The 27214-nt window shown below is 42.9% G+C and overlaps 1 protein-coding gene across 5 annotated transcripts in view; it reads left to right on the top strand.

The window, feature by feature from the left end:
- Positions 1–305: 305 nt before the first annotated feature.
- Positions 306–27214, top strand: part of ASH2L (ash2 (absent, small, or homeotic)-like (Drosophila)) — a 45779-nt gene continuing 18870 nt past the window's right edge. For 2 of the 5 annotated variants that reach the window (XM_011960704.1, XM_011960703.1), the window contains exons 1-12: positions 306–1975; positions 2214–2280; positions 2824–2969; positions 6116–6204; positions 6476–6570; positions 9947–10042; positions 10661–10756; positions 12409–12484; positions 15346–15439; positions 16961–17178; positions 24406–24573; positions 24863–25056. In XM_011960704.1, the coding sequence (XP_011816094.1) occupies positions 2851–2969; positions 6116–6204; positions 6476–6570; positions 9947–10042; positions 10661–10756; positions 12409–12484; positions 15346–15439; positions 16961–17178; positions 24406–24573; positions 24863–25056 (1245 nt within the window). In that variant the 5' untranslated portion in view covers positions 306–1975; positions 2214–2280; positions 2824–2850. Of the gene's footprint in view, positions 1976–2213; positions 2281–2823; positions 2970–5582; positions 5700–6115; positions 6205–6475; positions 6571–9946; positions 10043–10660; positions 10757–12408; positions 12485–15345; positions 15440–16960; positions 17179–24405; positions 24574–24862; positions 25057–27214 lie in introns of all 5 variants that reach the window. The other 3 variants (XM_011960701.1, XM_011960702.1, XM_011960705.1) reach the window with 3 other exon arrangements.

Here is a 27214-nt window from a genome sequence, read left to right as displayed (position 1 = left end):
CCCCGCCTCTACTAAAAATACAAAAATTAGCTGGGCGTGGTGACAGACACCTGTAATCCCAGCTACTCGGGAGACTGAGGCAAAAGAATCGCTTGAACCTGGGACGGAGGTTGCACTGAGCCAAGATCGCGCCACTGCGCTCCAGCCTGAGCAACAGAGCGAGACTCTGTCTCAAAAGAAAAAACAAAACAAGAAAACACACAATTTTGTGACCGTATGTTAAAACTGCTACAATAATATGTATTTGGGAGGAGATACTTAGAGCAAGCATCCCGCTTCTCTTTGGAGTACTAACACCTGATTTTAGTTTTTATCATCAATGTTAAAATGTCACCTGGCAACTCAGGTCTTTCTTCAATTTTGTTGAAAACCAATAATTGAGAACCAATTGGGAAATCAGTATCTACATATTTTCCATGGCGTTCAGTGGCCCGGAGGTTCCTACACTATCGGTGGACACATCATTGTAAGATTGGAGTGAGGACTGGCGAGGGGTGCGCCGTTCTTGTGTAAAGCGGGAGAAGAGTCTATTGTTAGGCAACATTTTAGGATATAGGATAATAAACACTGGTGTCCTGAAAACGTTCCTGGCCGCAACACTTAGAGGTTTGCATTCTCCAGTTTGGAGACCATGGCTCTGAAAGACTCAACTCACTCCAGTGATGCCAGCCACCAGCTACTGTCGATGACTTCGCAAGTTCGTACTTTCAGTCCACACCTCTTCCTTTTGCTGGGCACCAAACTCGTCTACATTCCGAGTGCCCCGGCACCCCCCCGGGCTTCGCTTTCCACCTCTCACACTAGGAAGCGGCAAGCCGCTTCTGGTGCCCACGCCGATCCTCTGCTGCCCGGCCTGGGTCCTCCACCCTCGCCCCTGGAATCGGCCTCCCTAGATTCCCTTCCCTCTGAAGGTCATTTGGAAACGGGCTCCAGGGGGCGACCCTGCGCAGAAAACCAAATTCCATCCGGGGTGGGCAGGGAGTGCTAGTCTCCAAGGAAGACGTTTCCCACTTTCGGTGGTGAGGAGTGTTCGGTGGCACGGCCAGCGCTCTCAAAGCTCCTCCTCTGCGCGGGGATATCCAGTCGTAGCCACGAAAATACGCCGCATCCGTCTCTGACTCCAAAGGAAGTCCTTCAGGGAGTCCTACTAACCATCTAGCTTCCTCCGCCTTCCCCGTGACAGGACCGTGGCCACCGCAGGCTTGGAGGCCCGGCCCACCTCTGCCCGCGCGCCTGGCCTTAAAGCGGTCTTGTAGTTAGGCGTCCTAAGGCAGGCAGTGGACCCACCGCGGGCTTTTCCTGTTTGAAGACTACAGCGTCTCATAGCAACGCGCGCGAGAAGAGAGGGTACTCTCGCGAGAAGTCCAGGGGTGGCCGTGATGGCGGCAGCGGGAGCAGGACCCGGCCAGGAAGCGGGTGCCGGGCCTGGCCCAGGAGCGGCCGCAAATGCAACAGCTGCAGAAGAGGGGGAGGTGAAGCCAGTGGCAGCGGGAGCAGCCGCTCCTCCTGGAGAGGGGACCTCTGCTCCTCCGACAGCTGAGCCCAGTTCCGGGGAGGCTGAAGGCGGGTAAGAGGTCCTGCGGCCCGAGGAGGACGCGGGAGGGAGGCCCGCCCCTCGCGAATCCCGCGGCTCTTGGAGCCCTGCCGCCCGCCCCCTGCGAACCCAGGCCCCGCCGCCAATGGCTCGCCCTGCCCCTGCGCAGCTTGGCCCGTCCCCTCTCGAGTATATATTCGATAACGCCCTTTCCGCACCTTTCACGGGCGGTGGATGCTGAGTCTCCTGTCGTTATCTCTGACTCTTGCACCCCGGCGGGAAGCTGGTAGCTCACTCTTTAACGGGAGGCCTTCACATATTCCAGAAAAAAAAAAAAAAACTACTTTGCAGTGCCAGACTGGAAGAAGTAACGGTCACTCTGAAAACAGGGTGGGAGAGCTACCTCTCTTTGAACCTCTCCCAGGACCAACTCTAACCCAGGTAGATTTGTCTGTAAAAGCCTATTAGGCGTCCCTGTGCTCCGTGGGTCCGCTACTGCCTTGTCCACCTTCTCAATATCCTGACAGTACCTTGGGCATCCAGTCTGAGAACAGGCGTAGCTGAAAAAGCTGCAGGAATATGAAGTTCTACTGTAATTTGATCATCATTTTTGGGAATAGGTATTTTGAGGTTTGTTTGTATTGAGAATTCTTGCTTGAGCTCTTTCATTATCTTATAGGGAGGCAAACTTGGTCGATGTAAGCGGTGGTTTGGAGACAGAATCATCTAATGGAAAAGATACACTAGTAAGTATTTCTTTTTAGTTGTTTGCAAGACAACATAGAGTTTGTTTTTAAATTTTTTTTTTTTTTTTGCAGCGGAGGCTCGCTCTGTCGCCCAGGCTGGAATGCAGTGACGCGATCTGGGCTCACTGCAACCTCCTCCTGGGTTCCTGCGATTCTCCTGCCTCACCCTTCCGAATAGCTGGGATTACAAGCACCTGCCAACACACCCAGCTACTTTTTTTTTTTTTTGTATTTTTAGTAGAGACGGGGTTTCACGATGTTGGCCACGCTGGTCTCCAACTCCTGACCTCAGGTGATTCTCCCTCCTCGGCCTCCCAAAGGGCTGAGATTACAGGCTTGAGACACCGCACGCGGCCTTGTTCTTAAATTTTTAAGCGAATCAAAAATACATTCAGTCCAGGCACGGTGGCTCATGCCTGTAATCCCAGCACTTTGGGAGGCTGAGACCAGCCTGGGCAACATAGGGAGACCCTTGTCTCTTAAAAAAATAAAGTAAAATACATTCAAGTCAACTGATTTGATTCTCGAATTGCTCTGACACAGGAAGGTGCCGGGGATACCTCAGAGGTGATGGATACTCAGGCGGGCTCCCTGGATGAAGAGAATGGCCGACAGTTGGGTGAAGTAGAGCTGCAATGTGGGATTTGTACAAAATGGTTCACGGCTGACACATTTGGCATAGACACCTCGTGAGTACTTTTCATAGTTTTTATAAGAATTGCTCGGTAAAATAAATCTGAACATGCTCAACAGTTAGTTTCTGGGCAAAATAAATGCAAAGTATTTCCTGTGTCTCCTGACTCCTATTCAGCAAGTAGGATGTTGAATCAGGAATTGTTTTAATTCCCTTGCATGTTATCTGCTTACTGAGGGCACAGCCCTGATAGATACAGTGGTGGGTATTGTCCCTCCATTTGAGTTTACAACCTGGTTTGGAGACAAAAAAAAATGCAATTACAAACTGTTATATAAACAAATTTAGGACAATATAAACCTTGTGTGGGTGTTTTGGATTTTTCAGAAAGAATTAGTAGTGTATATGTGGATAAAGCCTGTTGTCCCAAATTTGAGATGACCCATGCTCTTTATGCCTGAACCATCCTCTTTTTCCTTTCTCATTGCTGCTGACTTACTCCTTTAGGTATGTTGTCCGCTCTCCTCAGCAAAGCTGTTTCCAATCATGTACCTCTTCTGGTGAATTAAAATAATACTGTGACTGAGAATGAAAGACTTTTTTCCTTATACCGACTCCTGTCTATTGGAATAACTGTACTGCTCGCTCTTTGTAATGTTCTTTATGGTCTATATTATACTAATACATTTATATAAGACTATATAAAAATAAGGCTGCATATGTGTGTGTTTTCTTGTTTTTTTCTTGCAACCGGGTCTCGCTCTGCCGCCCAGGCTGGAGTGCAATGGCAGGATCACAGCTTGCTGCAGCCTTGAACTTCTGAGCTCAAGGGATCCTCCTGCCTCACCCTTCCAAAGTGTTGGGATTACTGGCAAGAGCCACCACACCCAGCTTTCCTTTATAATCTGTTGTATACTTCCTAGTTAAAAGGTTAAAGTGGGTTTTAGAAATGCTGATATCTCAATTAACATGTGACTTGTGATTTAGGAAAGAGTGGTTTTAAAAAGAAAGAAAAATACTGAAGGATCAGGAAGAAATAGTTGATCTTGGTAGCAACGTCTGTTGGGAAAACACACTAGCTAAGTGAGCCTAGTTTCTTAGAGAGGCCTAAGATAGGGCCACTTTTGCGGGAAGAATTTGTTTGGATAGACAGTTTAGGAAAGGAAATTTACTAGTGAGATAACTGGGAGGAATTCAAGGAAAAATCAAATCACAGTTCAAAATTTTGGTAGCTTTGGAGACAAGAGTTTGTAACTGAACTTGTAAAGTTATATCTAAAGCCCAGTTAGATCCTATCCGTAGTATCAAGTTTAAAAAAAGGGGGGGGGCGGGGGCCAGGCACAGTGGCTCACGCCTGTAATCCCAGCACTTTGGGAGGCCGAGGCAGGCTGATCACGAGGTCGGGAGTTGGAAACCAGCCTGACCGATGTGGTGAAACCCCGTCTCCAAAAAAAATACAAAAATTAGCGGGGTGCAGTGTTGCACACCTGTAGTCCCAGCTACTCGGGAGGCAGGAGAATCACTTGAACCCGGGAAGCGGAGGTTGCACTCCAGCCTGGGCAACACAGTGAGACTCTGTCTCAAAAAAAAAAAGGGCAAGGCATGGTGGCTCACACCTGTAATCCCAGCACTTTAGGAGGCCGAGACAGGAGGATGACTTGAGCCCAGGCGTTTGAGACCAGCCTAGGCAACATAGTGCGATCCTGTCTCTACGAGAAATAGAAAATGAGCTAGGCATGGTGATGCACCCCTGTAGTACCAGCTACTCAGGAGTTTTAGGTGGCAGGATTGCTTAAGCGCCGCAGGTTGAGGCTGCAATGAGCCATGATTGTGCCACTGCACTCCTGCCTGGGTAACAGAGTGAGACCCTGTCCCCAAAAAGAAAAAAATAAAGCCCAGTTAGGTGGGGTGGATTATCTTTTACAACTGAGATAGAGAATGTGAGCTAGCAGGGTATGAAAAAGGCTGCTCTTTACACCTGTTTGTGTTTGAATTAAAATAACTATTTACTACCTATCTTTAGTATGAGGCTTTGCCTTCTGTAAATGAGTTTATCACAATAAACTGTTTAACAGAAGAGGTTCTACAGAGAAGTGAAGGTAAGGAAACTCAGCCTTAACATTTGTAAGAATGTTTCTTAATTCCATGAGGGTAGCAATAGTTGGTAAATGCTTGGTAGTCTTCTCTGAGGATACCCTAAGCTAGTTTCAGAGTCCAAGATAAACCTTTGTTCTGATTTCTTCTCTTCTAGCTTAAGCCATTTATACTAAAGGTCTTCTGTCCTTCTGTTACTTTGCCCTTTGCAAGACTAAACTCCTGTCCTTTTCCTGTCATCCTGTGCAATCACTACCATGTTTTTCTTCTCAAATGCGTTGATTCTTCTGTTGCATCCCGTATCTGCCATATTGTCTTTACCCTCCTGGCCTCTTCCTCTCTTGACTTCAAATAGGCAAGTCTTCTCTTGATGTCAGGTGGTCTACCCGTCTTGGCCTCTCAAAGTTCTGGGATTACAGGCATGAGCCACCACGCCTGGCCTAGTTATTTACATTTTAAATTCATTTTTTCTTAACATTCTGCCTGCCCTTTCCAACCACATCATTGACACCATAGAGATATACCTTAGACTACTTTGTCCTCTTCTACAGCTGGCCTGGCATATTCTTTTTAGGTGCTCAAAAAATAAACTAACAAGATACCTTGTAAGAACAAGTGAGAACCTTCTAGATGCTGAATTGTCCAGTATAATGGATAAGGTCTTAGTAATTTTTGTGAGAGAAAAATCCAGGTATTTATACGAATGTGAGCCCTGTTTTGGTTTTGACAACCTTTTTACATTTTAATACTATGTTAACATTAACATTTTAGTTTACCTGTCACTGAGGGGAATGGATGCATGTTAACTTCTCATAAAGAAGTGTACAGCCTGGGCAACATGGTGAAAGCCTAACTCCATAAAAAAATACAAAAAATAGCTGGGCATGGTGGCTCATTCTTGTATCCCAGCTACTTGGGGGACTGAAGTGGGAGAATCAACTTGAGCCAGGGAAGGTCAAGTCTGCAGTGAGCTATGATTGTAACACTGCACTCCAGCCTGGGTGGCAGAGTGAGACCTTGTCTTAAAAAAAAAAAAAAAGAAGAAGAAGAAGAAGAAGTGTGTGTGTTCACAAGTTCACTAATTTGTATAATTTGTCTCTTCTGTAGATCCTGTCTACCTTTCATGACCAACTACAGTTTTCACTGCAATGTCTGCCATCACAGTGGGAATACCTATTTCCTCCGGAAGCAAGCAAGTAAGAACAAACTCTGGAGTATTGGAAGATGATTATGCACTGGAAAAGAAAAGGGAGCTGGGCTTAGCAGAATCAGGAGACCTTTGCCTAGTGGCTGGTATAAGTTCAGTTGGGGTTTAGCTCTGAATAATTGCAGTTGCCCATTTCAGGTCACATGATGACTCCATTTTGCTGCTATAATTGTTATTTTCTGGACCACTTATTAATTATTCCCTTGGTAATAGAGATATAGTACTATAGATAACTGTTTCTTCCTTTTTGTTTTTGGTAGACTTGAAGGAAATGTGCCTTAGTGCTTTGGCCAACCTGACATGGCAGTCCCGAACACAGGATGAACATCCGAAGACAATGTTCTCCAAAGATAAGGTAGAGGTGGAATTAATGTAATGGCAGTTATACTAAAGAGTTAGGTAGAACTTCTAAATATACTCCCTAACAAGTACTTTCTTCCCAGTTTTTAATGAATATATGACAGTGGATTCAGTGATTACCTTGTTCTTTTTTTCTTTTTGTTTTCAAGACAGAGTCTTGCTCTGTTGTCCAGGCTGCAGTGCAGTGATGCGATCTCAGCTCACTGCATCCTCTGCCTCCTGGGTTCCAGCAATTCTCCTGCCTCAGCTTCCCGAGTAGCTGGGATTACAGGCATGCGCCACCACGCCTGGCTAATTTTTTCTATTTTTGGTGGAGACAGGATTTCACCGTGTTGGCCAGGCTGGTCTTCAGCTGACCTCATGATCCACCTGCCTTGGCCTCCCAAAGTGCTGGGATTACAGGTGTGAGCCACTGCACCTGGCCTGTTCTGTTTTTTTAAAGAGAGGGTCTCACTCTGTCACCCAGGCTGGAGTGCAGTGGTGTGATCATGGCTCACTGCAGCCATGTCCTCCTGGGCTAAAGCAATGCACCTTCCTCGGCCTCTCAGAGTACTGGGAGTACAGGTATGAGCCACTGCACATGGCCCCTTTTTAGTTTATTTTTTCCAAAATTGTTTTGAAAATTTTCAAGGTGGAATGTAGTGACACCATCATGGCTCACTGAAGCCTTGACCTCCTAGGTTCAGGTGATCCTCCCACCTCAGCCTCTCAAGTAGCTGGGACTACAGGTACACACCACCACACCCAGCTCATTTTTGTGTGGTTTTTTTTTTAAGAGACAGGGTTTCGCCACGTTGCCCAGGCTGGTCGAACTCCTGTACTCAAGTGATCCGTCCGCCTCGGCCTCCCAAGTTGCTGGGATTACAGGTGTGAGCCACTGCACCTGGCCCATTTCTTCTTCGATTTGCCAGTTAACATTTTGCTACATTTGTTTTATCTCCCCATATCTCTGTTTTTCTTTAAAGCTGTGTGAGACTACATTGTAGGTATATTTTACCCAATATTCTGTTAATACAACCACAATGCAATGATCATAGTAAAGAAATTTAACACTGGTGCAGTACTACTAATTTACAGTTCATATTTGTAGTTTCTCAGGATTATTTTTGTGTTAATAATATCCTCCTCCATAGCTTCTTCCTCCATCCAAGATCTGGTTAGGATCACCCATTATATTTAGTTGTAATGACTCTTTTGTCTCTAATCAATTAATAAAACAATTCCTTTATTCAATTGGGTTTTGCTCTGTTACCCAGCCTGGAGTGCAGTGGCACAGTCATGGCTCACTACAGCCTCAACCTCCTGGGTTCAAGCTATTCTCCCACCTTAGCCTCCTGAGCAGCTGCGCTCATGCTGCCACATCCAGCTAATTAAAAAAATGTTTTTATTGGAGATGTGGTCTCACTATGTTGCCCAGCTGGTTTTGACCTCCTGGGCTCAAGTGATCCTCCTGCCTTGGCCTTCCAAAGCTCTGGGAAGACAGGCATGAACCAACACACCCAACTCCTTTATTTATTTATTTAATGAAATAAAAATTTTAAAGTGCTTATACAGTTGTTTGGCATGATATTCCTTAATTTGCATTTGACTGTTTCTTCATGATTAGGTTCAGGTTAAACTTTTTTTTTCCTCTTTAATAGGGACGGGTCTCACTATGTTGCCCAGGCTGGTCTTACACTCCTGGGCTCAAGCAATCCACTGGCCCTGGCCTCCCAAGGTGCTGAGATTAAAGTTGTGAGCCACTGTGCCTGGCCATGTGTTAAGCATTTGTGGCAAGATTATATAGGTATCGTGTGTTTTTTAGACCGCCACATCAGGAGGCATATAAGATATTGGTTTGTTTTATTATTAGTGATTCTAAATTTGAATAGTTGGTTAAGGAGGGAGCATTTTTATCTTTGTGCTAAGTAATCCTTAAGCCATACATGGAGATTATGTGAGTACCTTATTCTCCTACTCCTTTCAACTAGTGATTTTAGCCACCATTGATTATCCAACCCTGAATCAGTTGTTAGAGTAGTGGTTGTAAATCGGAATACATTCTTCAGTTGCAAGTCTTCTGTAAATAACTTTCCCTCATTCTTTTTTTCCCCTTTGAAATATCACAGTGGATTTTTTTAAAAAATCAGTGTGTCCATTGTTGGAATTTTTTTTTTTTAAATTGAGATGGAGTCTGGCTCTGTCACCTAGGCTAGAGTGCAGTGGTGCGATGTCTTGGCTCACTGCAACTTCTGCCTCCTGGGTTCAAGTAATTATCCTGCCTCAACTTCCTGAGTAGCTGGGACTACTGGCGCATGCCACCATGCCTGGCTAATTTTTGTATTTTTTGGTAGAGACAGGGTTTAACCGTGTTGGCTAGGCTGCTCTCAAACTTCTGACCTCAAGTGATCTGCCCACCTCAGCCTCCCAAAGTGCTGGGATTACAAGCGTGCGCCACTGCGCCCAGCTGTTGTTGCATTTTTTTTATTTCTGACCCTCAGATTGTCCCAGATTCAACCATTGTAGCCCTATCGGACTGACTCCTGAAACTCTTTGATACTCCCCCATCCATTTTTGAACTCTTCCTTACTTTCTGGAATAACAAAATATTCCAGGCTTTCTTTGTACTTTCCCTGGTTCCTTTTAGTAAAGATTTAGTTTTCATGGAGCTAACTCTGGTGGTAGAACTTTAGAAGATTATCTACATAGGAGGCCAGAAGATGAAGGTCAAAAGTCGTTTCAGTCATGTAAGCAGGAGTTGGTGAGAGCTACAGTCACAGCAGTGGGGATGGAAGGGAGGCCTGATTGGAGTGACATTTCTGAAATTTTAAAATTTATTTGGTGACCGTTTAGGTGTAAAAATTGTGAGAGAAGGGTCAAGGACAGCTCTTATTGTGTCTAGCTTATTCTGGGTGATTACTGGTTCTAAGTTATCAGGAGCAAGAATAGAAATCTGAAAAGCAGATTTATGAGGTAAGATACCAAGTTCCATTTTAGTCACAAGAAGTTTGAGGTCCCTTTAGGATGTCCAGATAGGTATGTCTCAGCTGGTAGAAATAGGAGCTCAGGAGAGAATAATTTGGGAATCATCTTCTAATTGATAACCAAGGGACTGTGACAGAGCTTTTCCCTCCAACTGGAGTGTAAGCCCTACATGGCTAAGGTTTGTTTCTACTTGTGGAAATCCCCATAATCTGTATATTGTGTGTATGCAATGAAATATTCAGCGATTAAAAGACAAACATGTAAACCTTGTATAACATCATGGGGGAAAAAACTAACATGGATTTTTCTCTTGATTCTAACAAGGTCTTTGAAAAATGCTGTTTTCTTTCTTTGTCAGCATATTTTTGACTGCAGTGGTAATAGTCTTAATTTATTTTTAAAATTAGGATATTATACCATTTATTGATAAATACTGGGAGTGCATGACAACCAGACAGAGACCTGGGAAAATGACTTGGCCAAATAACATTGTTAAAACAATGGTAAGTAGACTAAAATTGATTAGACTTGACATTTAAGAAACCATTGTTCTTTGTAAGAATTAAATAATATTTTATCGTCTCATTGTGAAATGATAAAATTAGAACAAATTAATGTTATATCTTTGAGTGTGAGATACAGCTAATTGTGAATTTTAATAGTTTTTGCACACAGAATCAGTGAGATGCATATTGTGTCTTATGTGAACATTGCCCACATACACCTGGTTTTATGTATTGAAACTTTTGTCCACGGTACTTTTGCAAGAATAATTTTGTATTGAAATTAGAGACCATTTCTTCTATTAAAAAAAATGTTATGGGCAATATTGTCCTTAAAATTAAAGAGAACACCTGGGGAGAAGTCAACAGCAAGCTGTTAACAGTGCTTATCTTTGTGAGATAGAAGGTTAGGTGAGGATTATGAAAAACTTGGGCACTCTTTGTGTTTCTCTGTTTGAATTTTTTGATGGTCACGGATTATTTCTTAGAAGGAAAAACAGTACTATCTTTTTTGGACACTACACCTAGGAACTGACTTTTGGAGTTGGTGGTTGATGATTCATTCCATACTTTTAAGTAAAAAATGTTCATTAATAGTAAAACACTGCTTCTTTTTAGAGTAAAGAAAGAGATGTATTCTTGGTAAAGGAACACCCAGATCCAGGGAGTAAAGACCCAGAAGAAGATTACCCCAAATTTGGACTTTTGGATCAGGTACATTATGTTTTATATTTTCTTTTTGATTTTAAGCCGCTTGGGGATAGGAAGTCAGGTTCTGTTTACATTTGTATATTTGCCACATAACACATAGCCATTACATGTGCATAGCATCGTGGACTCCAAAAAAATAGTGACTGATTCGAGAGTACTCACCTTCAACCAAGAGATCAGTGTCCTACAGCGTTTTAGTTGTGGGTCTTCCCCAAAATGTTATGAATTTCTTCAAATCACTTTTTTTTAACTTTAGTTTCCTCACTTGTAACATGTAAAAATGCTATTTCAAATTACTTCTCATCTTTCTGACATCTCAAATTTTGCTCTTAAAAACATTCTTTGTTGTGAAAATTATTTGTTATGAAGAATTTGTGTTGCATATCTAACATAACAGGCAAATGAAAATTGCTGTTTTTTGTTCAACAGCAGGGTTCACATTTGGCGAGTCAGAATGTCAAATCTTAAAGCTGTGTCTTTACATGTTTTATTTGCCAGCTTTGAAAATGCAAGATTCAGCCCGGTGCAGTGGCTCATGCCTGTAATCCTAGCACTTTGGGAGGCTGAGGCAGGAGGATTGCTTGAGTCTAAGAGTTCGAGACCAGCCTGGACGATATAGCAAGACCCGTCTCTCAAAAAAGAAAATGCAAGATTTCACATAGAAATTTAGATTTCTGTCTTGTAAAATGAAAACATCTGACTACATGGGGCCTGAATTCCCACAGGAGCTGAGTGAATGGGGCTTAGGCCCTCTGGTTTGCCCTGTGCCCTCTCCTGCCTCTACCCAGGTTGATTGATTAATTGCCACTTACCGCCATTCTGAAACTATTCTGGTCCTTACACTTGGCCTGCCTCACGCATACTTGGAAGAGTGCTTGCTGGTCCATAAAACACCCAAGTTTGGGACCCTGCAAGCTTCATTGTTTAGAATTGTCCATTTCAGGCCTGGCGTGGTGGCACACGCCTGTAATCCCAGCACTTTGGGAGGCTGAGGCGGGCAGATCACTTGAGGTCAGGAGTTCAAGACCAGCCTGGCCAACACGGCAAAACCCTGTCTCTACTGAAAATATAAAAATTAGGCTGGGCATGGTGGCTCATGCCTGTAATCCCAGCACTTTTGGAGGCCAAGGCAAGTGGATCACCTGAGGCTGGGAGTTTTGAGACCAGCCTAGCCAACTTGGTGAAACCCCATCTCTACTAAAAAATACAGAAATTTATCTGGGTGTGACAGCAGGCACCTGTAAATCCCAGCTACTTGGGAGGCTGAGGCAAGAGAATTGCTTGAACCTGGGAGGCAGAGGTTTCAGTAAGCCAGTATCAGTGCCACTGCACTCCAACCTGGGCGACAAGAGTGAAAGTCTATCTCAAAAAAAAAAAAAAAAAAAAAAAATTAGCCGGGCATGGTGGTGTGCACTTATAATCCCAGCTACTCGGGAGGGTAAACCAAGAGAATCGCTGGAACCTAGGAGGCAGAAGTTGTAGTAAGCCGAGATTGCGCCACTGCACTATGAACTGGGCGACAGAGTGAGACTCCATCTAAAAAAAAAAAAAAGGTCAATTTTAGTTCCCATTCTGTTAGAATTTCTCTTGTTTTATGAGCATCCAGATTGATTGACTTACGTAGACTCCTATTTTAATTGGATATATTTTTGCAGGACCTTAGTAACATTGGTCCTGCTTATGACAACCAAAAACAGAGCAGTGCTGTGTCTACTAGTGGGAATCTAAATGGTAAGTGTTTACATATCTCATTACTGAAATATTTGGAAGCTATTGAATCCAGTTGTGCCTAGAATTGGCCTTTCTTTGGGTTGATTCTTAACCTGGATACTTACTAAGATGCTTTTATAGTTCAAGCTCAATTTTTAGGAGCTAGCCAAGGATTTGGCAGATGGTAATAGAGGAGAACTTTTTGTCACTTTACAACACAGTTTGCTCTTGAGTGAGACAGGCTTAGCATAAAACAAGGAACCATTTCAAGGTCAGATTTGCTGTGTTTATATCTGTATTCTTGTAACTAACATTAAATTTAGAAAGATTCAGCTCCTCTCCACTCTTTTTCTGCAATTCAGCTGTTACTTTTAACAGATTTCCTGTGCCCATCTTCTAATTTTTCTTGCCCTGAAACTTCATCTCATTCATGTGATAGCATTTCTATATTAACCACCCAATGCAGCTTGTTCTTCTGTTAACCCATCTAATGATGGGAAAACCCCTCATTACTAATGGTTATCTAATACGAGTTGGGGTGGCTGAGAGATTGTAGCTGTTCATCTGATACATGGCATCATTAACCTGTCTTTTGGAGTGGTAGGACTTAAATAGCTGATCGTTTCTACTGTTACTAATATTCTAAGATGGGTCGGAAATAGCTAAGTGTGTTGTTTATCTTTTTACAACATATTTTCCTCTTTTAATTGTTAAAATTTGACAAATACATGGTGCCACTTCTGTTCTTACAGGTGGAGCCACTTTTGGAGGTGAATTCCTCCACTGTCTTCTTTCAGCCTCTCAGACTTAAGTATTTTGTGGTTTGGAAAATGCTTTTTGCTGAGCTGTGGTAGAAGCTAAAACTACATAGTTTTGAAGCATTGTGAAAATGGCGGCAATAGCACTTAATATGAAACAGTAGTTGAGTTTAATGTTAGTCTTTAAGAGCTTGTATGTTGTCATATTCTGCCTAACATGGCCAGCTACCCCTCTTTTGTATTGTTTGCTCTGTTCTGAATGGATCTGAAACTGCTTAAAATAATAAAATGCAAATGACAGTTAAAAATGTAATTGTGGCCAAGCGAGGTGGCTCACGCATGTTATCCCAGAACTTTGGGAGGCCAAGACAGGCAGATCACCTGAGGCCAGGAGTTCAAGACCAGCCTGGTCACCATGGCGAAACCCCCATCTCTACTAAAAATACAAAAAAATTAGCCAGGCATGGTGGCAGACACCTGTAATCCCAGCTACTCGGGAGGCTGAGGCAGGAGAATCACTTCAACCCAGGAGGCAGACGTTGCAGTGAGCCAAGATCATGCCACTGCGTTCCAGCTTGGGCAACAGAGCAAGACTCTGTCTCAAAAAAAACAAAAACAAAAATGTAATTTTTTTTTATTACAGTGACTTAAACTAGAGATGATGATGTTGCAGCATTTAACATTAAACTTTTGCCGTGCGTGGTGGCTCATGCCTGTAATCCCAGCACTTTGGGGGGCCTAGGTGGGCGGATCACAAGGTCAGGAGGTTGAGACCATCCTGGCTAACACGGTGAAACCCCGTCTCTACTAAAAATACAAAAAATTAGCCAGGCGTGGCGTCGTGCGCCTGTAGTCCCAGCTACTCGGGAGGCTAAGGCAGGAGGATGACATGAACCCGGGAGGTGGAGCTTGCAGTGAGCTGAGATCGTGTCACTGCACTCCAGCGTGGGTGATAGAGCAAGACTCTGTCTCAGAAAAAATAAATAAATAAAAAATAAACTTTTATGAAAAATAGAATAACATCTGAGGTGTTCATCAAAGGAAATTCTGCATAAGTCTGGTCCTGTAATGCAGAATATGACCCACCTTCAATGTCTTGATCCTTTTTATTGCAGCAGAACTGCTGGTAATTCCCAAGCTTGCCCCAAATTAAGATTTAGTACTCTGCAGTTGTTTACGTAAAGGTGTTTTCCTACAGTTCAGGGACATTTCCTGGAAGAAGGAAAAATAAAACTAATTGAGAGGAATTTGAACTGGACAAAATTTTCAAAGTACCTATTTCAGAAATACACAAGGTAATATTCCTTGTGGCTTTAGTATGTAGCTAAATTTTTTGTATAAAATACGTAAATTGTCTATTCATATTAATTGCTTTTAGTTCCACAAACCAGGTTAATCTAACCTGAATTTTAGTACATTGGCACAATCTTAATAAATGTTATATTGACGAATGGGTATGGAACTAAAAATTGCCTAGCAAATTGAAAGCCTTCTTTCTTATTTGTGTCATGTGCAACCACGATGGAGATCTAGCAGTACTGGAGAGAAACACCTTTTTAGTACTTCTGTTTCTGTTTTCCATGTTGGATGTATTTTGTCTTGTTGGATATTCAATTCAATGCTTTAGCAGATATTGTGCCTTTATGATGTTTATGGACTATATTGTGTAGTTCAAGCAAGTGAATATCGACTTACGGTGAGGATAGTCTCTCTTTATGGGTGTTTGTATTAATTTGGATGGGAAAAAAATGTACCCATACAGTTGTTTTCATTCTTTTTAGCTGAGGGTGTTTGGGATCTGAATGAGTGAAAATGCATTTGTGTCACACCCTCAGAAAGTATACTAATAGTTGCAGTTTATTACGAACAAAGGTTGAAACTGTAACCTGACCATCACTAGTGCTGGATTCATTTGAGCTTATTGCCAGAACCCAGTGTTCCGGGACTGTGAGATGCCCAGTAGATTTTTTCAAAACCAGTGTGAAATCCAGTATGTCTTTGGAAGGAAATCCTCCTGTGGTGTTACACAAATGCACATTGGGTGTGTTGGTCGCCATGGAATTTCAGTATCCACATGGTGCTTCCCTCGTGGCTCACTGAAAGTGATCTGCCTTCTCTTCAAAGGGGGAATTGCAGCAGGAAGCAGCGGAAAAGGACGAGGAGCCAAGCGCAAACAGCAGGATGGAGGGACCACAGGGACCACCAAGAAGGCCCGGAGGTGGGGAGAGTGCCCACCCCACCCCACCTCACTGTTTAAGTATTATTTGGTGCTGGAAAAGTCCAGTTAAGGGAAAAGAGCTCAAGGTTCTAAGATTTAAAAGCCTGTCGATATTTTTTCCAAACCTTGAGCACTTTGAGGGGCAAAATAACCACAGGTTGGAGGCTGGGCGTGATGGCTCATGTGTGTAATCCCAGCACTTTGGGAGGTTAAGGCAGGTGGATCACTTGAGACCAGGAGTTTGAGACCAGCCTGGTCAACATGGCAAAACCCCGTCTCCACTAAAAATACAAAATTAGGTGTAGTGGTGAGCACCTGTAATCCCAGCTACTTGGGAGACTGAGGCAGGAGAATCCCTTGAACCTGGGAGGCGGGTGTCAGTGAGCCAAGATCATGCCACTGCACTCCATCCTGGGCAACAGAGTGAAACTCCGTCTCGAAAACAAACAAAAATAGTAACCCCAGGCTGGGTGCAGTGGCTCATGCCTATAATTCCAGCACTTTGGGAGGCTGAGACAGGTGAATCACCTGAGGTCAGGAGTTCAAGACCAGCCTGGCCAACATGGTGAAACCTCATTTCTACTGAAACAGAAAACAAAAAAATTAGCTGGGCCTGGGGGCACGAGCCTATAATCCCAGCTACTCGGGAGGCTGAGATGGGAGAATCACTTGAACCCAGGAGGCAGAGGTTGCAGTGAGCTGGGATTGCGCTATTGCACGCCAGCCTGGGCGACAAGAACGAAACTCTGTCTCAAAAAAACAAACCCAAGTTTAAGTATTATGTTTTATACATTTCTTAGTACAAAATTTATAGTAGTAACAAGGACAGCGTCTTCTGGTGATAAGCCTGAGGAACCTAGGGAGTGAAGTTCTGTTAAGGCGACTTGAGAAAGGATAGATGGGGAGGGAATGAAACCGGTATTGAATGTTAGCTCCTTAACTTTCTGCTTCTCCCTTCTCATGCCTTTTCCCTTCCCTTTGTCTAATACTGAGACGATGAAATCCAGGTTACTTATTTATATATTTTTGTGAGACAGAGTTCTGCTCTGTCGCCCAGGCAGGAGTGCAGTGACGGAATCTCAGCTCACTGCACAAGTTATTTACTTAGATTAGCAAGATAGCAAGTGCTTATGTCTCTGAGTTTCTGTTCATTACTTTATAGTAATCAATACACTGAAGAATATCACCCTAATCACCCCCATTCCTCTTCTCCCTTCACCCCCGTGATGTACCAGCTCAGTTTCATAGACATCAATTCATGCTTAAAGACCACCGGGAAGATACCCACAATCTGCAAGTAATTTAACCAAAACTACCTTGCTCAATAAAGCTAATCCTTTTCACTTCCTTGTTTTGCCTGAAGAGGGCAGAGTTATCTATTTGAGTAATGAGAAGTATTTGCTACGAAGTTGCATATATTCTAGCTGAAATCTAATAAACCAGAGGCCTTTCTTACACAGTTGAATGCAGTTGAGTTAGAGGGGGTTTTAGTTTCTTGATTTTATTTTTTCCTTTCTGCAGTGACCCTTTATTTTCTGCTCAGCGCCTTCCCCCTCATGGCTACCCCTTGGAACACCCGTTTAACAAAGATGGCTATGGGTATATTCTAGCTGAGCCTGATCCCCATGCCCCTGACCCCGAGAAGCTGGAACTTGACTGCTGGGCAGGAAAACCTATTCCTGGAGACCTCTACAGAGCCTGCTTGTATGAACGGGTTTTGTTAGCCCTACATGATCGAGGTATGTAAAGTATTGGAGATCATATGGATGCAGGGTTACTTTGAACTGCCATCATTAGTCTTGTCAGTCTAGAATTAGGTGTACATCTCAGTCTGTTGCCACTGCCTTACCCCCATCTCAGACTAGATTCCTCCAGAATGTGCAGGAAATTCTGTTCCTTCCTATAAGCTCCAGCTGTTTGATATACATATATATAGTTTTTTCAAACTTTCTATTTTGAACTAATTTTAAACTTGCAGTAAAGTTGCCAAAAATAAGTTTTTTTCTCATCAAGCTTTTCCTAATGATAATATCTTAGAAAACTGTAGTACAGTTATCAAAACTGGTAAATTAACATTGGTAAATATTATCAGCACAACTAAAGAAAGACCTTCGTTCGATTTTACCAGTTTTTCCACTCACACTTAATTCTCTTTAGTCTGTTGCAGTTCCAAAGCCATTGTTTATCTTTCATGACCGTGATATTTTTTAAGTGTTTTAAAAAGTTATTTTGTTGAATATTCCTCAGTGAGGATTTGTCTGATGTTTTCTCATGATAAAACTGAAGTTAGGCAGTTTGGGGAAGAATAACACAGAAACAATGTCTTATAGCATCATCTCATGTGATTCGTGATGTCGGTAGGTCTTATTGGTTACGTTGACCATGATAATTTGGTTAAGGCGATTCTGCTAGCTTTCTCCACTGTAAAAAGCTACTGTCTTTCCCTTTATACTTAACAAATGTCTTTAGCAAAAATGCATCGAGTCTGTCTATGCAAATATCTTATTTGTTTTTAAACTTATGTCCACTAATGTTAGCACCCATCAGCGGATATTGTCTGCAACAATTATGACCGTGGTGTTTGATGATTTTCTATTTCCTCTTTCCCTTTTCCATTATTTAATTTATTATTTGTATCAGTATGGACTCATATATATTTACTTTATTCCAGGGAGTGTAATCCAATACTTTGATTATTTTGTTGTTTAAATTATTCCAGCTTTGGCAAGTAAGAGCTTCTTCAAGAAGTTGGTTCTTGTGTTATTTCAATAAACCACATCTTTAAAAAAAAAAAAATTTTCCTTCCTTTGAGGCATCAAAAGGTATTCCTGGCCAATTTTATATTTTCTGTGCCCCAGGCCTACTTCTTCACTGAGCTCTGGTTCCTTTGATTGGAGCATATTGTTTAGAAATTAACATCTAGGTGCTCACTTCCTTACAGCACGTATACCAAAATTGGAATGATACAGAGAAGATGCATGGCCCCTGTGCAAGAATAACATGCAAATTCGTGAAGCGTTACTTTTTTTTTTTAAGTAAAGAAGTAAATAAACAAATAGAAATTAATAGCTAGGTGTTAGGTGTACTATTACTAGTCGTCATTGCTTCTAGACTCCCTCAGTGGTCAGAGATAGGAAATGCACGTGTGTATGTACAAACCTGCATGTACACACATAACAATTTATATTGATACCTGGGATGACAGCCTTCCTCCTTTCCTTATTTGTAACGTCTTCCTCCAACAGTGGGAAATGTGAATAATTAGATAGATAATTATCTACAATATATTTATTTCACAATATACTTTATTTATTTTGTTATAGAGATCAGGGTCTCACTCAGGCTGGTATGCAGTGATGCAGTCCTGGCTTACTGCAGCCTCAACCTCCTGGGCTCAAGCGATCCTCCTGCCTCAGCCCCCTGAGTAGCTGGGATCACAGGCACACACCACCACACCTAGCTGGGTTTTTTTATTTTAATTTTTTAGAGGTGGGGTCTTACTAGGCTGTTCTCAAACTCCGGGGCTCAAGCTATCATCTTGCCTCAGCCTCCCAGGGTCTTGGGAGTGAGCCACCATACTTGACCTTGTTCATATTTAATATGCACACAAAGTAGTTTCAGAATTTCTTTATTTTTTTTGAAATGGAATCTCACCCTGTCACCCAGGCTTGAGTGCAATGGTGCGATCTCGGGTCACTGCAACCTCTGCCTCCCGGGTTCAAGTGATTCTTCTGCCTCAGCCTCCTGAGTAGCTAGGATTACAGGTACATGCCACCACACCTGGCTAATTTTTTGTATCTTTAGTAGAGACAGGGTTTCACCATGTTAGCCAGGCTGGTCTTGAACTCCAGACCTCGTGATCTGCCCACCTCAGCCTCCCAGAGTGCTGCGATTACAGGTGTGAGCCACCACACCCGGCCAGTTTCAGAATTTCTAACCCCTGGGAGAAACATTTGCTGAGTAGATTATAGCATTTATGTATAGCTCTTTTTTTCTTTAGCCTTGCCGTACTCAGTCTAAGATACTGGTAACTTAGATTAGTTCTTTTCTTCCCTATTTCCTTTAGTGTGGTCATGTCCAGTTAAGTTAGGTTCGTTTACCAGTGTTTGGTGCCATTTTGGATTCTCCCACGTTGATTGTTTCTGTGTATGTATGTTTGGAGTGAGGATGTGTGAAACATTACTATGGTTCTGGGAGTCAGAGTTGTACAGAATGATTTACAAAATGTCACTCCCTCATCACCCCTACAATGCCCTTCTCATTTTCTTTTTTCCACCATCTTCCCACCCACACTCTAGTTTCTAGTTTATCCTTCCTGTATTTCTTCACAAATGAGCAGATACAGTACATGTATGTATTCTTTTATCTCCTTTTTTTTTTTGGTTTGTTTTTGGGTTTTTTTGGTTTGATTTGTTTTCTGAGGCTGAAAGATAGTGGCGTGATCTCAGCTCACTGCCGCCTTCACCTTCTTGGCTCAAGCAATTCTCATGCTGAAGCCTCCCGAATAGCTGGGACTACAGGTGTGTGCCACTACCCCCGGCTAATTTTTGTATTTCTAGTAGAGGTGGGGTTTTGCCATGTTGGCCAGGCTGGTCTCAAACTCAGGTGATCCACCCATCTCACCCTCCCAAAGTGCTGGGATAACACATGTGAGCCACTGCTCCCAGCCTTGTCTCCTTTTTTATACGCGAATAGCAGCGTGTTATAGTCTTTGCTTCATGCAATTATTTATTTTTATTTTTATTTTATTTTATTTTATTTTATTTTGAGAAAGGTTTTTGCTCTGTCATCCAGGCTGCAGTGCAGTGGTGTGATCTCAGCTCACTGCAGCTTTGACCTCCTGGCTCAAGCAGTCTTCCCATCTTAGCCTCCCAAGTAACTGGGACTACAAGCACACATCACTGTACCCAGTTAAATTTTAATTATTTTTTTAGGGACAAAGTCTCCTTCACTGTGTTGCGCAAGATGGTCTTGAACTCCTGACCTCACGTGATCCTCCTTCCTTGGCCTTCCAAAGTGCTGGGATTACAGGCATGAGCCATTGCATCTGGCCTCATTGTTTGTTTGTTTTCGAGATGGGGTCTCTGCCACCCAGGCTGGAGTGCAGTGGTGCAATCATGGCTCACTGCAACCTCAACCTTCCCTGATAAAATCAGCCTACAAAGCCTCGAAATTCTCTCCCACCTTTTGCCATTTTTTCTTTCTGTGGAAGTCATGGGGTTCTCCCCTGATTGTTTATATTGCCCCCTCATCTCACATAATAGCCTGGTAATAAAGTAAGATTCAAACCATATGCAGAGGTAGAGAGATGAATTACAGTGAATACCTGTCTTAGTCCCTTTGTGTTGCTACAAAGGAGAACCTGAGGCTGGGTAATTTGTAAAGAAAACAGGCTTATTGGGCTGAAAGAAGCATGGCACCAGTGTCTGCTTCTGGTGAGGATCCCAGGCATGTCTACTCATGGCAGAAGGCAAAGCAGAGCAGGCATGAGATGGCAGAGGAAGCAAGACAGGGAGGGAGGTGCCAGGCTCTTTTTAACAACCAGCTCCTCAGAAACTAACAGAGTGAAAACTCACTCACACCCCCACACTCCTCATTAATCTGCTCTTGAGGGGTCTGCCCTCATGACCCAAACACCTGCCTTCAGACCCCACCTCCAACATTGGGATCAAATTTCAACCTGCACTTAGGAGGGTCAAATACCCAAATTATAGCGATACCTTATACACTTTTCACCCAGATTTTAACAGTTCTAGATTTTGCCATGTTTGCTTTATCTGTTTGTTTGTTCTTTTTCTGAATTAAAAAAATACATATCACCCTATATACGCTAACAACTATGCACCTCTTAAAAAAATGCGGCTATTGGGGCCGGGCGCAGTGGCTCACGCCTGTAATCCCAGCACTTTGGGAGGCTGACGCGGGCAGATCACCTGAGGTTGAGAGTTCAAGACCAGCCTGACCAACATGGAGAAACCCCATCTCTACTAAAAATACAAAGCGGCCGGGCGCGGTGGCTCAAGCCTGTAATCCCAGCACTTTGGGAGGCTGACGCGGGCAGATCACCTGAGGTTGAGAGTTCAAGACCAGCCTGACCAACATGGAGAAACCCCATCTCTACTAAAAATACAAAGCGGATGTGGTGGCACATGCCTGTAATCCAGCTACTCAGGAGGCTAAGGCAGGAAAATCTCTTGAACCCGGGAGGCGGTGGAAGTTGCAGTGAGCCGAGATTGTGCCATTGCACTCCAACCTGGGTGACAAGAATGAAACTCCATCTCAAAAAAAAAAAAAATGCAGATATTTTGTTTTATAACCGAAATAATACCTTGCTATCCAAATTCAGTTCATAATCTGATTTCCTTGATTGTCTTAAATACCTGTTCATCTCCTGAGATATTAATTACAAAAGGAAAATTGTCATTTCGCAGTGGAGAAACCTAGCAGGCATCATCTTGATCAAGTGACCAGAGTGAACATCACTATTTTGATTGCATATGTGATACACTGAGGGGCACAACATTACCTCATTGGAGTTCCTGAGTAAAAGTAACAATAACCTTGACCTTAAAATGAGAAAACACCAGGTCAGGCACAGTGACTCACGCCTGTAATCCCAGCACTTTGGGAGGCTGAAGTGGGTAGAAAACCTGAGTTCAGGAGTTTGATACCAGCCTGGTCCACATGGTGAAACCCCATCCCTACAAAAATACAAAAATTAGCCAGGCATTATGGCAGGCAACTGTAATCCCAGCCACTCAGGAGGCTGAGGCGGGAGAATCGCTTGAACCCGGGAGCCGGAGGTTGCAGTGAGCTGAGACTGCGCCATCACACTCCAGCCTAGACGACAGAGCGAGACTCTTATCTCCCAAAAAAAAAGAGAGAGAGAAAACAGAAAACACCAGACAAATGTAACTGAGGGACATTCTGCAAACTGAAATGACCAATATTCTTAAAAGTGTCAAGCTTATGAAAGGTTGAGGAACTGTTTGAGATTGGAAGAGACTAAGGAGACATGACAACTAAATGAAATGTAGAATCTAGGATTAGAACCTGGGCCAGAAAAGGGGTTATTACTTGGATAATTGGCTTAATTTTAAGAAGATCTATGGATTATTTAATAGTGTTGTTAATTTTCTGGTTTTGATGATTATGTTATGATTATACATGAGGTGAACATTTGGAAAAACTGAGTGAAGCACACACTAGGACTCTACTATTTTTTGAAAGTCTGAAATTGTATTAAAACAGTTAAGGCTACATGCAGTGGCTCATGCCTGTAATCCCAAAACTTTGAGAGGTCAAGGAGAGCAGATTGCTCGAGTCCAGGAGTTTGAGACCAGCCTGGGCAACGTGGCCAAACCCTGTCTCTACAAAAAATTAGCTGAGTGTAGTAGCACTTGTAGTACCAGCTACTTGGGGGCTGAGGCAGGAGGATTGTTTGAGCCTAGGAATTCAAGGCTGTAGTGAGTCAAGATGACGCCACGGCATTCCAGCCTGAGCAACAGCATGAGACCTTATCTCAAGGGGGAAAAAAAAAAACTAGTTAAGAGGCTAGGCACAATGGCTCATACCTGTAATCCTGTTACTTGGGGGGCCAACACAAGAAGATCACCTGAGGCCACGAGTTCAAGGCTGTGGTGAGCTGTGGTTGTGCCACTACACTCCAGACTATGTAAGAGAGCAAGACCCTGGCTCTAAAAAAAAAAAAAAAAAGAGATGGGTGTGATGGCTCACGCCTGTAATTCCTGTAATTCCAACACTTTGGAAGGCCAAGGCGGGCAGATCTCGAGCCCAGGAGTTCAAGACCAGCCTGGGCAACATGACAAAACACCATCTCTACAAAAAAAAAAAAACGAAATACAAAAATTAGCTGGGCATGATGGCACGTGCCTATAGTCCCAGCTGCTTGGGAGGCTGAGGTGGGAGGATTGCTTGAGCCCGGGAGGCAGAGGTTGCAGTGAGACGAGATCACACCACTGCACTCCAGCCCAGGTAATAGAGCGATACTCTGTCTCAAAAAAAAAAAAGTTAAATCTCTTAAACAAAAATTTATTCAAATTAAGTTCCAAACTTATCACCATTGGTTTTTATATTTTAGGCAATATGCAGTATAATTAATATCAATCAGATGTCTTAAATATAATCAAATGTAGGCCAGGCGCAGTGATTCAGCCTGTTATTCCAGCACTTTGGGAGGTCAATGTGGGTGGATCACCTGAGGTCAGGAATTGAAGAGCAGCCTGACCAATATGGTGAAACCCTGTCTCTACTAAAAATATGAACATCAGCCGGGCGTGGTGGCAGGTCCCTGTAATCCCAGCTACTCAGGAGGTTGAAGCAGAAGGATTGCTTGAACCTGGGAGGCGGAGATCACAGTGAGCCAAGATCATGCCACTCTACTCCAACCTGGGCTACAGAATGAGACTCTGTCTCAAAAAAAAGAAAAAAAAAGCCAGGTGCAGTGGCTCACGCCTATAATTCCAACACTTTGGGAGGCCAAGGTGGGCAGATCACGAGGTCAGGAGTTCAAGACCAGCCTGACCAACATGGTGAAACCCTGTCTCTACTAAAAATACAAAAACGAGCTGGGCGTGGTGGCATGCGCCTATAATCCCAGCTACTCAGGAGACTGAGGCAGGAAAATTGCTTGAACCCGGGAGGTGAAGGTTGCAGTGAGCCGAGATCGCACCACTACCCTCCAGCCTGGGCGACAGAGCGAGACTCCATCTCAAAAAAAAAAGGATAATCACATGGAATAAAAACTAGGTAACCTAACAACTTTCTCTTTTTTGTTGCTTTCTCATTCTTTGCCAGTATCTTATGTTGAGATTTTTAAACTCCTCAAACATCTGACCTGATATTTGTGATTTTTAAATTTTGTTTTATTGGACTAATGTTTTTGTAGCAGTTGTCCCCAAGAACCTCAAATAAGTTGCAGGCCTTGTTTTAATCTCTCACCACAGCTCCCCAGTTAAAGATCTCAGATGACCGGCTGACTGTGGTTGGAGAGAAAGGTTACTCTATGGTGAGGGCCTCTCATGGAGTTCGGAAAGGTGCCTGGTACTTTGAAATCACCGTGGATGAGATGCCACCAGATACCGCTGCCAGACTGGGTTGGTCCCAGCCCCTAGGTAAGCTGGGGCCTTAATATGGACATCACAGCAGATAGAGAGGATAGACCATCTGGCCAAGGGCTAAGGCTTCAAGGCTGTTTGGTTTACCAGATTGTGGGCTTAGAATTCAGCTCCTGAGAGTTGAGCTGGTTTGCAATTCCCGGGATGTTTTTGTAACTCTTTGCTTGTGAGAAAGTTTTTAAGCAATTTTACAAAATTAAAAAACATCAATAGGATCTTTTTCCTTCAGCAAACCAGGTTTGACTTGCAATCTTCTGACTTCCTGTGTATCTTTTTATTGGGACAGGTAACCTTCAAGCTCCTTTAGGTTATGATAAATTTAGCTATTCTTGGCGGAGCAAAAAAGGAACCAAGTTCCACCAGTCCATTGGCAAACACTACTCTTCTGGCTATGGGCAGGGAGACATCCTGGGATTTTATATTAATCTTCCTGAAGACACAGAGACGGCCAAGTCATTGCCAGATACATACAAAGATAAGGTGAGTTTGTCCTTCCCCGGCAGATTCCTGGCTTTGAAGATCTGTGGCAGCCAGTGCTTATCTCTGCGGCTTGCGTGATCTCTTAGGAGTTGACCCATGGCTCACGTTTTTTCCTAACCTGTTACGACATTTTCAGAATAACAATCAGTACACAAATAGTCATCCATTCATTCTTCTACCCATCTATCATTTGTCTTTTTAGTGCACTGCAGAAACACTTCACTAAGTACTTCAGGATACGTAAACTAGAGTTCAACCTGTTTAATTCATTCTTTTGATACAAAATTTATGTAAAATGAAGTATACAAATTTTAAGTGTATATTCACTGAGCGTTGAGTTTGACCTAAACTCCTGTTGAAATGTAGGATCCACCAGGCATGATGGTTCATGCCTATAATCCCAACAATTTGGGAGGCCAAGCTAGGAGGATTGCTTGAGCCCACAAGTTCAAGACCAGCCTGGGTAACATCACAAGATCCCATCTCTACAAAAGACTGAAAAAATTAGTAGGGCATGGCAATGGGTGCCTATAGTCCCAACTACTTGAAAATCTGAGATGGGAAGATAATTCAGCCCAGGAGTTCAAGGTTACAGTGAACTGTGATCACACCACTGCACTCCCCCAAAAAAAGAGATGTAGACACTTACCCTTACTTCAGCAAGTTTTCTCATGCCTTTTCCCAGTTAGTCCCCACCCCCGCATAGAGGCAACCACTGTTTTAACTTTCTTTCCCACTATACTTTAATTTTTACCTCTTCTTGAACTTAAATGGGCTCATGCAGTCTGTGGTCTTTTACATCTGGCCTTTGAGAGTCATCATGTTGCTGTGTATATCTGCATACCCTTTTCAGTGCAGGATAGTACTGCATTGCATGAATGTGCCCCAGTGTGTTTATGAATTTTCCTACTGACAGACACTTGGGCCATCTCAGGTTTGGGGCTATTATGAACAAGATGCTGTGAATATTCTTGTACAAGTCATTTTGGATCATTGGATAGTTGCATATTCAGCTTTATAAGAAATTGGCAAACTCTTTTCCCACCATGTATGAGAGTTTTAGTTGCTGACATTTATGATTGTCTGTCAACTTAATTGTAGCCATTTTGATGAGTGTATAGTAATATCTCATTGTGAGTTAAATTAGCATTTCTTTGATGACATACTGGACATTTTTCATGTGCTTTTCAGCCACTCATCTGTTTTTTTTTTTTGAAGTTTCTCTTCAAATATTTTTCAGATAGTTAATATTGCTATTCTCAGACTTGTCTGTTCATTTTTTTTTTAAGTTTAAATTTTTTTGGTAGAAACAGGGTTTTTTTTTGTTTTTGTTTTTTTTCCATGTTGCCCAGGCTGGTCTTGAACTACTGGGCTCAAGCAATCCGCCTGTCTCAGCCTCCCAAAATGCTAGGATATAGGCATGAGTCACTGCACTTAATAGTGTCTTCTGAGGAACCAAAGTTTTAATTTTTATGAAGTCTAATTTATCACATTTTTCTTTTATAGTTATTTCTTTCCATGAATTAAAACAAAATCTTTGGCTACTCCCAGTCATGAAGATATTCTCCCATGTTTTCCTTTGAAAATATTATGGTTTTAGCTTTTACACATAGGTCTCTAATTTACCTTGGATTAATTTTTTTTTTTTTTTCTTTAGACGGAGTCTTGCTCTGTTGCCCAGGCTGGAGTGCAGTGGCACGATGTTGGCTCACTGCAACCTCCACCTCACATGTTCAAGCAATTCTCCAGCCTTAGCCTCCCAATTAGCTGGGATTACAGGCACCCGCCACCACACCCAGCTAATTTTTGTATTTTTAGTGGAGACAGGGTTTCACCATGTTGGTCAGGCTGGTCTTGAACTCCTAACCTCAGATAATCCACCTGCCTCGACCTCCCAAAGTGCTGGGATTATAGGCATGAGCCACTGTGCCTGGCCACATTAAGTTTTATATATAGTATGGAAATTAATTTTTTTTCATATGATTACACAATTATCCCAGCACCGTATGTTAACTCTCTCCTTTCTCCACTGGATTTCTTTGATGCCTTTATTGAAAATCAAATATTTCGGCCGGGCGCGGTGGCTCAAGCCTGTAATCCCAGCACTTTGGGAGGCCGAGACGGGCGGATCACGAGGTCAGGAGATCGAGACCATCCT

The sequence above is a fragment of the Colobus angolensis genome, unplaced genomic scaffold (genome assembly GCF_000951035.1).
Source record: "Colobus angolensis palliatus isolate OR3802 unplaced genomic scaffold, Cang.pa_1.0 Scaffold52, whole genome shotgun sequence".
NCBI lineage: Eukaryota > Metazoa > Chordata > Mammalia > Primates > Cercopithecidae > Colobus > Colobus angolensis.
The sequence above is the reverse complement of the archived record's forward strand: the minus strand, read 5'-3'. Positions and strand labels throughout refer to the sequence as shown.